This window comes from Chroicocephalus ridibundus, chromosome 6, assembly GCF_963924245.1.
Source record: "Chroicocephalus ridibundus chromosome 6, bChrRid1.1, whole genome shotgun sequence".
NCBI classification, from domain to species: domain Eukaryota; kingdom Metazoa; phylum Chordata; class Aves; order Charadriiformes; family Laridae; genus Chroicocephalus; species Chroicocephalus ridibundus.
Window position 1 is genome coordinate 15,302,800 of NC_086289.1, and position 11,354 is coordinate 15,314,153.

An 11,354-nucleotide genomic window follows, 5' to 3' on the forward strand; every position below is an offset into this window, starting at 1 on the left:
CTCACAGGTACTTCGCTTAAAGTAACTTTAAATGCAAACGGGATGGGAGAATCCCGGGTGGGGGGGGAAGTCTGTCGCAACCTCGGACCAGCGGAGCGTTCTCTCGTTCACAAAGAAGGACGTTAAAAGTATATTAAAATGGTAAAGATTTTATTGTATCGGAAAAAAGAGCTATCTGTACAATTCTAAGAGACAGTAAATAAAGCGACATTGTCCCTATCGGAACTTAAATAGCAGGCCTTTTAAAATTTGTACAATTCAAACAAAAACAGTTCTTAAATCTGTACATTTTCTTTTAATTTATAGCGTAATATTTAAATGTATTGATCTTGGGATTTGTCCTTTTTTATTTTCGTAGCATGCAAAAATTCTAAAAAGAGTAAAAAATAATTCTAGGATTTTTTTTTCATTTTCGTTTTTTTTTTTTGTTACCACCTTCATATCAAAAATACGAAAGGCAGCTTTTTAATAAAAGCACAACAATAGCTGAAAATGGTAAAAATAGCTTTTAATTGGTAAAATGAGGCAGAAATTGCATTGGAGACAAATCTCTATGCTCTAGGAAAAAAAGAAAGTATATATTTTTCAACTTGCATTATAACCCATCCCCAAGTTCCCAAGATTGCGAAAGGAAAAAAATATTTTTAAAAGGAAAAAAAAAAATTTACTTCGTGCACATCTGAAACATGCAAGGAAAGGAAAGTGGCTATTTTTTGCTGTTGCCGTTCTAAGTCTAACTTAAATCTCCTCTAAAGCGGTTCGTTTCGGAAGTCTTTGAAAACAACTGCCTACCCCAAACATCTGTTGGAAGCCGAGTTTATTCCAAGGTTACGCGTCTCCCTTCTAGACAAAATAATCGTCTTTGATAGCTATTAAAAAAAAAATAATAATCAAAACCTCAAAAAGAAGGGGGAAGGAAAAAAAATCCAATATATACGTTTAAATATTTATACAGAAGCCGTCCGTAATTGCACCATTCCGAAGATGTGACAGGCGGAGGGATATCGACTCTACCCTAAATTAATTTGTGTTTTTGTGTGTGTGTGTGTGTGTGTGTATGTGGTGGGTTTCTATTGCTTATTGCTCCGACCGAGGGGGAGCAGCCGGGGCCGGGATGGGGGGGCCGGGGGTGCCAATTTGGAGCTGTCGGGGTGGGGTGGGGGGGAGTGGGACGGGGCGGGGGGGTGGTGGTGCGAAGGTTGCGGGGGGGGGGGAGGCCCGCCGGCCGCCCCTCAGTCATCCACGTCGATCTCCACGTCCTCCTCCTCCTCTTCCTCCTCCTCCTCGCTGTCCCGGCGGCTGCGGGGCCGCTCCGTGGGGGGCGAGGCGGGGCGGGGGGGCGGCGGGGCGGCGGTGGGGGGCGGCGGCGGGGAACCGGAGCGCGCCTTGCCCCTTCCCTCGGCGCTGGGCTCCAGCTCGGCCAAGGCCACGATGTCCACGGCGGGGTTGGGGCCCAGCTTTTTGGCCGATTCCACGTCGGCCTTCATCTCCTCCAGGTCTCGCTTGAGCTTGGCGCGGCGGTTCTGGAACCAGGTGATGACCTGGGCGTTGGTGAGCCCCAGCTGCTGGGCGATCTGGTCCCGGTCCGCCGGGGACAGGTATTTTTGGTAGAGGAACCGCTTCTCCAGCTCGTAGATCTGATGGTTGGTGAAGGCCGTCCGCGACTTTCGACGCTTCTTCGGCGTTTGCCGCTGCCCGAAGATCGTCATCCCGTCCCTGCCTGCCGACGAGCCGCCAGATTGTCGCCGCTTTTCCCCATGTGTGTCCCCCCTCCCCCGCCACAACCCTCCCCAAACCCCCACCCAGACCCCACGCCCCTACCCCGCCGGTATCGGGGGGGAGCGGGGCAAAGCCGCCGCACCCGGAGGGCCGCCGAGTACCGGGGACCCCCCATCCCACCCCGTGAGACACCCTGGGAGATTGTGGGGGGCGTGGGAGGAAGAGGGGGGGGGAGGAAAACCAGGCCGTGGGGAGGAGCGGGGCACCCACCCGCGGGGGGTCCCACTCCGCGAGGTGTTTACCTTCGGCCGCCTGCAGCACGCTGACTTCCAGCCCCTTGAAGGTCTTGCTGGCCAGCTCTTCCAGGGCGCAGAGGGGCGAGGTTTGGGAGAGCAGCGCCCGGCCGGAGAGGGGCAGCCCGGCCGGGGGGTGCTTCTCGGCGGCGGAGAGGAGGTGGGCCGTTCCGCAGAGGGTGTAACTCCTCCGCACCGAGGGCTTGTTGAGGATGTCCTCGATGCTGAAGGGAGTGAGGGGCTTGTTGGAGTTGGCCGGCGGTGGGAGGTGATCCAAGGGGCTCCGCCGCCGTTCTTCCCCCGAGGAGGGCTTGGGTTCTTCTTTGGAAGTCATGGTGGGACCGGGCCGCGCGGGGCTGCCTTCCCCACCCGCGACGGGGATGCGCTGCCGCGGGGAGAAGCCCCCGGAGGGACGGCGGGGTGAGGGCGGCGGAGACAGCGAGCAAAAGTTGAAGCCCACCTCCAACTCCGGCGGAGGAGCCCCGGGTCCTCCCGGGGAGAGCCACGTCGGGCGGCGGGCAGGGCGGCGGGCTGCGGCCGGGAGCGGAGCTGCCGTCGGTCCCTCGCCGAGAGGTGGTCCTGCCGCACCTCCTGTCCCAGGGTTTTGGGTCGGGGATGTTTTTTTTTTTTCCCCTCTCTCTCTCTCTCGCTCCTCACTCTCCGCTCGCTCTCTCACTCTTCTCTCTTCCTCTTCCCAGCTGCTATTTTAAGAAACACCCCAAATCGCAGCACTTTCCCTGCCCTCCCCCCCCAAAAAAAGGGAATGCCCCCCCCCAAATAATTAAAAATAAAAAGGAAAAAGAAAAAAATAAAAATTAAAAAGCAGACTTCGGAGAAGGGGAGAGCAGCCCTCGCACCGAGACCTCGGACCAGGGGGAAAGAGGCGAGAAGAGACGGGGTAATTGACTATTGCTAACAAGTTATTGTTGATTGGGAGGTAATCAATTATCTTCAATGACACTTTTCGCCCTCTCTCTCTCTCTCTCTCTCGCTCGCTCGCTCTCTCTCTCTCTGTCCAATGCAGGCTTTTGCAAGTTCGGAGACCCATTAATTAGGAGGCGGTATGGAGGTGGAGCCCAGTTGAATTATAATGCTGAATGCACTTGTCATATTCTGGCCCTGCTATTTGTTTGGACATATATATTTTTAAATTACATTACAAACCAGCCTTTATTGCATCAGGATAATACAGTATAGTGAAAAATAACAATAAGCGAAAACAAAACAAAACGAAAAATATCCGGCGGTATCTTTTTTTTTTTTCCCCGATTTTTTTTTTTTAAATACTATTTCTCCCTCCTGTTAATTCCGGCTACTAGTTTATTTAAAATGTCTCTCTTCGGCTCTACCCAGAGTCGTTTGTTTTTTAATGAGGGGAAGAAGGGGAGAGCCTGGTTCCAGGTAAGGCAGACCTTTCCTTTCCAATAAAATCCGAAGGTTTCCGACGAATTTGTCGTGCTCCTCTTTCCCAGCGCCCTGTTCCGGAGCGGGCTGAGGGAGTCGGGGCGGGAGCATCTCGGCGGCGGGGCAGCGGCCCCCCGGGAGGATGCCGGTGCCGGGGGGTGCCCGCGGAGGGGCTGGGGGGCGTGGGCCGGGATCGCTCCCGGGATGTCGGCGGCTTCTTCGGCTCCGTTGTCGCCGGGGGTGGCGGGTGCTCCCGACCGGGGGCAGCGCGGGGGGAAGGAGCAGGCAGCGGCCGGGCTCCGCCGCCCAGCAAAGCGCCGGGGAGGGCCGGTTTCCAGCCCGAGGCCTTTTGCTGCGAGCCTGCGGGCAGCTCTGGAGGCGGCGGGGGGGGCAGTGGGGCAGCGGCGGCGGGGCTCGCTGCGCACCCCACCCTCGGGGCAAACCCGGCGCGGCCGTCCGTGGGGGCCGGAACCGCTCCTTATTATTTTTACGCGGGCCCCCAGCTCCGCAGGGCCGGAGACAAAGCCCGAAGCTGGGGGGGGTGAACTGCTTGGCCCCCACCCTGCGTGGGGGCAACATCCCCCACGTTCCCCGCGGGGCGGCCGGGACGCGGCCCCCAGGCCGGGGCCGTCCGGGGCGGGCGGCGGGGCAGGAGGGGAGCCCGGGGCCGGGTCTGGCCGTAACTTTCCCTCCTCACCTTGACGGGCAGGAGGAGGGCGGTTGGCAGCTCCCAGGCCGCTAGGTACCAAACAAGCACAAAAGAAGCAAATGGCTCCTCTCCTTAAAGCGCCCTCTTCCCATTTTTTATAGCTCTCTGGGAGTCTCTTTATGCAGTGACCTATTTTTAAAGGCCTATATTGGGTTATTCATCATATCAAATACTGCGAGGAGCTGGGGGGGAGCCGGTCGGGGGGGAGCGAATTACACTGATTCTAAATCGCCCGGCTTCTTTGCTTTGCTAGGTGGATTATTTGCTTCGCTTTGCTTGGGTTTTATGAAGTGATTTAAACATATTTTAACCAATTAGAGACTTTCCTCCTCTCCCTTGTGTCCCGTCGCATTATTTTCCAGCGTGGCGTTTTATGTCAGGATCCGGGTTTTATTGAGAACTCAGCCGGGGATGCTGGTGTTATAATTACAGAAATAAGATTAAAAAAAAAAAAGAAAAGGAAAGGAAAAAAAAGGAAGAAAAAAAAAGAAAAGAAAAAGGGGGGAAAGAAAAGAAAGAAAAATAGTCTCGTTCCTGGGTGAGAGTTCGGGCGGGCTGGCGGGCGTTTGGGATGCGCGGAGCCGCCGCCGGCTCCAGGCTGCAGTCCGGCCCTCCTTCCCCGCGGAGCGGAGCGCAGCCCCGGGGCGCAACTTGCGCCCCCACCCCGAGCGCAGCCCGCTCCGCTCAGGGCAGGGGCGAAACTGCGCCAGACACAGCCAAGCCCCGCAAACCGTTCCGGATCCCCTGCTCTCCCTTCAGCCCGCATCTCCCCTTCCCTGCCTGCGCGGGGGGACAGGGCTTTTAAATGCACCCTGCTTTTTTGGGGCTCACTAGTAGGGGCAGAGGCCGGGAGGGCGAGCAGCAGCCTGGGGACAAGCTGCCCGGCACAGAGAGACCCATTTTCGTTTGCCTCGACAGCTGCCTGCCAGGGAAGACACGGGTTCATGCTTTGCATGAGTAGCTCAGCCCGGTGGCTCCAGGCCTGCCGCCTGCTCTTGTCCCCAGCGTCCCCCCCAAATAGAGCCTCATTGAGAAAGTGGGTGGCTGAGAGGGAAGGGGGCAATTCCCGCGCCCCCTCCCCGAGCGCTCTGTGGCTGTCCCGGCTGCTCGGTCCGACCGACCCCTCTCCGCTGTGCTCCCGGCTGCTCGGTGGCGCCTTTGGAGGGGCTGGTTTTGTTTCCCCTGCGCTCACTTTGCCTTTGCAACCGCTGTAACTCGCTCCCGGCAAACGACTCCCTCTCTGCCCTCCGGGGGCGGCCAAAATTCAGAGGAGGGGCAGCCTAGGTTGCCCCCTCCCCGGCTTAGGGGAAGAGCTCAGCATCCCCCCTCCGCACCCTTCGAAATTTAATTATTTTATTATTTTTTCTTATTTTTTGGCAGCGCGCTTGGCACCCAGCCCCCAATTAGGGACCCTCGGTGCCCCGCGGCAGGTCCCATCGCATCTCTCCGTCTTCAGAGGGCCCCGGGGAGCAATGGGGTCCCGGGGACCGCCCGGGGCCTGATCCGGCCGCCGCCACGGAACTTCGCATCCCGTAGGGGCTCTTCTCCCGCCCGTCCCGCTGCGGGTCGTGTCTCCCAGCTTTGGGGTCGTTTGGGGAAAAATACCCTCATCTGAAGAGCTTCAAACACCCCCCCCCCGCCCCGCCACACACACACTCTTCCCTCTCCCGCCAGCTCCAGCCCCTCTGAGGGGGGACGAGACACTTATCCCCTCCTGGCACTGGCAGGAAAAGTTTGGGTCCGTCCCCCGGCTGAGAGGCAGGGAGGGGAGCAGGGGTGGAGGGAACGGCGGCCCCTCGCTGTACCCTGGGATGTATGAGGGGGTCCCCCGGAGCCGTCGAGGAAGTGTCGCTCCGGGTCCCTGCCTTTCACCGGGGAAGAAAAGCGAGTAAAAGAGCGGCCTCTCATCCTCCACGGAGCAGAAAACTACCGCTGAATCGCAAACTACTCGGGGGGGAGGGCGGGCAAAAAAGTCCCTCTGGCTACGAGTAGCATCGTTGGAGGCGTCTCCCCTGGCCGCCCCCAGAGCCGTATTTCGGGGTGTCGGCGTGGCTGCCCTCCCCCGGGGAGCCGTCCCGGGCACGGGAGGCAGCGGCAGGGCGCTGCCGAGGCTGCCCGGCTTTGGCTGTGGGCGGCCCACTTTTGTCCAGGAAAATGTCACAGGAATATAATTAAAGCAGGCGGCATAAATCATTCAAGTGTTGATCACCAAAGTAACTGCGTACAAATGACACCTCCTTTCCCGGCATAGCTGAGCCGTGCATGGCTCCCAGTTATGTCTGCCTAGTTTAAGTGGTCTAAACATGTTACCGCTCCCTGTTAGCAGCGCGGAGAGGAGCAAACTCCGTGCCCTCTAGCTGACAGCGAGCGCCGGGTCCTGGCACAGCATCCCGCACGGGGCCGAGGTGGCCAGCCGGGAACCTAGGAAATAACTGTTAGTTTTGTCTTTAAGCACCCCCAAAGTTTGGGGCTGCGAGTGCCGAGAGAGCCCCGGTGGGACCCGCCGTGGAACCCGGAGGAGGGAGAGCCGCGGCGGGGTCCGAGGTCCCTGGTCCCAGCCCTCTCTTGCAAAACTGCCAGTAAAACGTACCCACAGGTGTCCCCTGTCCCCGCCGCCGCCGGGCACTGCTTGTCGTTGCTCCCTTTGGAAAACAACCGCCCCGAGCTGGGCGCCCGCTGGCTCCCGGCTCTGCTGGGGAGGGGGCGTCGGGGAGCCGGGGGGCACAGAGGGACTGGGGACAAACTCCCCGTCCGAGCCCAGCTCTGGAGGTCGTTTTACAGCTATCGCCCGCTTCTTCCTCCCCTCTCAACCAGCTCCCTGCGGGGGAAAAAACTTCGCTGCACCAAAAATAAATCTGACCCAAGTGCCCGCACCCGGCCGGGGAGCCGGGGCCAGGGGCAGCGCGCCCGGCCCGGACGGAGCTCACCCTCCCCGCGAAGCCCCGGCCGGGCTCTCCCCGGCAGAGAAAAACGGAGAAGTTGCCGCTCCCTCGGGGGACTCTGGCAGAGGTGCGGGACGGAGCAGGGACGAAATCTGCGCCCCCCAGAAACCGGTCCAGAAGCGGGGGAGCGGCGAGCAGCCTCCTCCGGGCGGGCAGGCAGCGCAGTGCCCAGCTCTCCGTCTTTCCGCGGGGTTTTTTCGTTTGCAAACGAACTCCGGGGCAGAGCCAGTGGCGCTGGGGCCTGAGGAGCTGCAGGGTCTGGGCACCCCCTGCCCACCCCCGGGGCCGATTTGTTTTCCCTCTAAAAGGACCCCCCTCGGACCGCCTCCCGCCGCCCTGTCGCAGGGCCAGGAGAGGGAGATGAGCCTAAATTTGAGCTAGCCCCTGGGCCGGTGTAAGCGGGGATGCTTTCGGAAAGCGTGCAAAGAAAATGGGGGAGCCGGACCCCCCTCAAGCCGGTGTAAGGTAGAAATTAAAAGTAACTCCCGGGGCGGATCGACTCCTCCGGCCGCCCCATCGCCTTGCGTGGGACTGCGAGTAGCATTTCCCACGGCGGGGGAGGTCGGCGGGGGTGCTCCCATCCCAAATGTCGGGGGCCAGCATGTCCTCTCTCCTCTTATCGTGGCTGTGGATCCTCCCGACCCCCCAGTCCTGCCGGTTTTTTGGGGTTCCCCCGGAGTTTGGGGGGGCTGAAGAGCCAGTCTGTACTGCTGGGTCTGCAGCCAGACCCCCGGTTTCCACCCGGGGACAGGGTCCTCCTGCAGCCGCCGCGGGGCTTCTCACGAGGGAAAAGCGAATACGAGCATCTGAACGTATTTTTATTCTTTTAAACTAGTTTGAATTTCTAGTCCAAGAAATCCAGTTGGACGCAAGCTCCCCGGGAAGAAAGCTGGGACGTGCCCGTCCCAGCTCCAGGCAAGAAGAGAACTTGATTTTTATTCTTTTATTAAAAAAAAAAAAATAATTAAATACTTCGATAAATGCAATCTGCAGGACCCCTCTGGAGGGCAGGGAAGTGGGACGGAGCCTGCCAGGGACATTTCAGGCCTCCCAGCCGTGCCAGGCTCTGCCGGCGGCAGAGATTTATCAGCTCTCGGGTCTTCCCTGCTCCGTCCCAGTCCCGGGAGAGGCAAGGCCGGGCCTCGGGGCAAGCGGGGAGGACCCACCGGAGGGGATCAGCGCAGCCCCGACCCAGTTCAGACCCTGTCTGTCCCCTGGGTCACTCTCTTTTTGGACGGGGCACAGACACAGCCTTCTCTCCAACCCCCTTCGGCTCCAGGGAAGAGCTTGGAGGGGGGGAGACCGAGGCTCCGCGGCTGCGGAGCTAGCCCTGAGACCGCGGCGATGGGCGCAGGGGAGGCAGGGGAAGGCAGGGCCCGGCCCGCGCAGCTGCGCCCGGAGGCGGCTGGAAATAACGCGCAGCCGTGGGTTTCACTGTCACCTCCGGGCTGGGGGTGTCGAGCCCCAGGGTGATGCCCACCTTGGCCCAGGGGCTCCCTTGCTCCCCCCGGGAGAGGAGAGGCAGGAGGGGCTGCCCGCAGGATGCCCCCCCGCCCAAAAACTTGGCTCTGGACTCAGGGCCCGACAAAACTTTGTTGGATGTGGAGGGGGGGGCGACACAGCCACCCAGCGCTGTGACAGCCGAGCCGTGCTGGCTCCTCCGAGACCTGTAATATCTCCGCTGCTGCCGGCACGCGTGAATAATTCACCAGGCTGCCAAATGCAAGTAACGTTTGTGGCAGCTATGAAGGAGCCGGAGAGGCGAGGGCTCATTTTTGGGGAGCAGGAGGAGGTGTGGGGAATCAATTGAAACTTAATAAAGGGAGTGGGGGGGAGAATGGCGGAAATAAGCCAGGCAACTTCTTCTAATAACAACTTGGTGTTAATAATTCAGGAGCAGTCATTGGATTATAGCGCAATATCCGAAGTACGCATTGCCGGCACAGTGCGGGTGGATAATGTAATCGGAGCTCATTTCGCCTTCCAATAAATTACAGCAGCAAAAGTTTCCTGTTAAAGCAGTTATTTGTATTTCTTTTTTGAAGGTGATCCCCCTCCCTCCTCCCCTTCCAGCAACTGCAATAAGAAAATTAATTAAAAACTAATATTTCCACCCCTTGCAAAAGCAGCACCGAGATGCGAAGCCAGAGTTTGGCTGTGATATCTTCCAACTTTGAGCGCCATGAGGCTGCTCCTCCCCACCTCTCACTTCTTTCTTTCAGTGCTCCTGTTTTTCTATCCCTCTTTTTTCGCATCCTACTCTTTCTGACCTCGTGGGACCTCTCTCCAAGCTCAGACAAGTGCTGCTGCAAAGAAAAAATGTCCCTAAACCCCATCCCTTCACATTTGGCTTGCTGTGTTTGTTCCCCTTGTCGCTCTCAGGTCCTGTTATGAAGGGATAACAGCTAGAGGCAGAGTCAAACAGCAGTTCACTTGTCTTTGAACTCACATGTGAGGTGAGTTTGCAAGACCCTCATTCTTTTCCTTCCAAACTGCAGCACCATTTACTAGCAGACCCACGCCCCCCAGACCTAGCCAGGCTATTCCAGCTTTCCTCTTCTCTATTCCCCTGCTTCTATCGCCAAAGGCAGGGCTATACCCTTGCACTTCTGTGGCCTCCATCCATGGCCGGGGCTCACCACCCGGTTCTCAAGGCTCTCCCACCATTGCTTCTGGACTCAGGGCCCCACTGCACTGCTCTCCTGTGCCAAGCTGCTCTCTGTGTCCTGCTTGGGGCCCGTCTCAGACCTGCCTCGAAAAGTGATCTTTTCCCAACAGCTTGGTCATGGCCAGCAGACACCTCTGATGGGACGCTTTACACCTCTGTTTATTTTATTCTGCATTCCGCTCCGGGAACCTTAGACACATTCCTTGGACAGGCTTGGATCAGGCATGACTCTTTCTATGGGTACTTTTAGCATCCTGTAATGGTGGCTGGCATTTCCCATCCTGCGTAATAGCTGCTGTCAGCTTACAGCATTTCTGTACCGATCGCTGTCGGATCAGGCTGTCTCCCTGTCTCCAGTGCTGCATGCCAGTACAATGGAGACAGAGAGAGAAGAGCTTCCTGCAGGAGGCTGGGGTTAAAAAAAAAATATCTCTCCTGTTAGGCGTTTCCCTAATTCCTGCTCTTTGGGAAATCATTCAGACCCTGAACTCTGAGGTTTAATATTGATACAAAAATACCTCATCTTTAGTGATTCCATCTCTGAGCGTCCTGAGGCCTGGTCCATTTCCCTTCTCTGTTTTGTTTGGTTCATGACATCTTATGGCACCGAATTCCCACGTCCTCCTGACTAGCACCCAGGGCTCTTTTCCAGCTGATGTATGATCACTTGTGATGGTGGAACTTTACTGCCTAGGCTTTTTGTCTGGGCACTGAGTAAAGCATGTGTAGTGAACAGCCACAAGACTTCTCCCGTTTTTCTGCTTGAAATCTCCTCAGGGCCTATTTAGTTCTACTGCTTTTTACAGGTGTGGAAAGCAGGTCTTTGCTAATGCCAAATATGCAGCGACAGGTGGGTCTGGGTTCGGCTTGTATAGGGCAAAACCAGTCAGGTTCCCCACATCTGCTATCGTTAGTGTTACAACTTAACGAGGATCTACCAGTGTTCCTCAGTAAGAGCTAAGGATGGGGGGGTGAGCAAGATGCATAAAGGGTGTTATTATAACCACAAACAGCAGAAATAACTCAGTCTGGGGTATGCAAAGGGGCCGGCTGGTACGGGCATCCCTCACCCTCGGGAGAGGCTGCGGCTGGTTTGAAAGGCCTGTGGCGAACGTGGCTTGAAGTCTTGCGAGGCCGGGTATGGAAAAATAAGGCTCGATGCCCAGGCCCCGAAGGGGTCCCTGGCTGGGGGGGGGCGGCGGAGGCGCCGGCGGGGCAGCAGCCGCTAGAGGGAGGGCGCCGAACGCGCAGGGAGCGGGGGCGGACGGACGGACGGACGGACACACACCGGGGCTCACCGCCGCTTCGCAGATGGGAAAGCAGCCGTGGAGGGGCTACTTCGGTCTATCCCAAACCACGGGTCGACTTTCCCGGAGCAGCCCCTCTCCTGCACTTTAAATACTGTGATTTTTTGCTTGGAAAGCTGTGTACCCGTTCCTGCTGCTTCTTTCAGTCTTAGCAAAGAAATGTGTGTTGGAAGTCTCCTGTGCTCTGCAAACCTATTGCCAAACTCCAGATGGTCCCTTATAGTAGGTAGAGAGTGTCCGTGAGCCTTGGAGTAGATGAACTCGAGGACAGGGTAGAAAAGTGATTTCAGTTTCCTAAGGTTAAACACTTGT

General features: G+C 57.5%; 1 protein-coding gene across 1 annotated transcript; it reads right to left on the bottom strand.

Annotated features, from left to right (window-relative positions):
* Positions 1–487: 487 nt before the first annotated feature.
* On the bottom strand, positions 488–2,743 carry LBX1 (ladybird homeobox 1). Its single transcript, XM_063338676.1, has 2 exons — positions 2,022–2,743; positions 488–1,720 (listed from the first exon to the last, which is right to left on the bottom strand). Exons 1-2 carry the CDS (start codon positions 2,344–2,346, stop codon positions 1,233–1,235), a joined length of 813 nt encoding a protein of 270 aa, XP_063194746.1. The 5' UTR covers positions 2,347–2,743; the 3' UTR covers positions 488–1,232.
* Between the last annotated feature and the right edge of the window lie 8,611 nt (positions 2,744–11,354).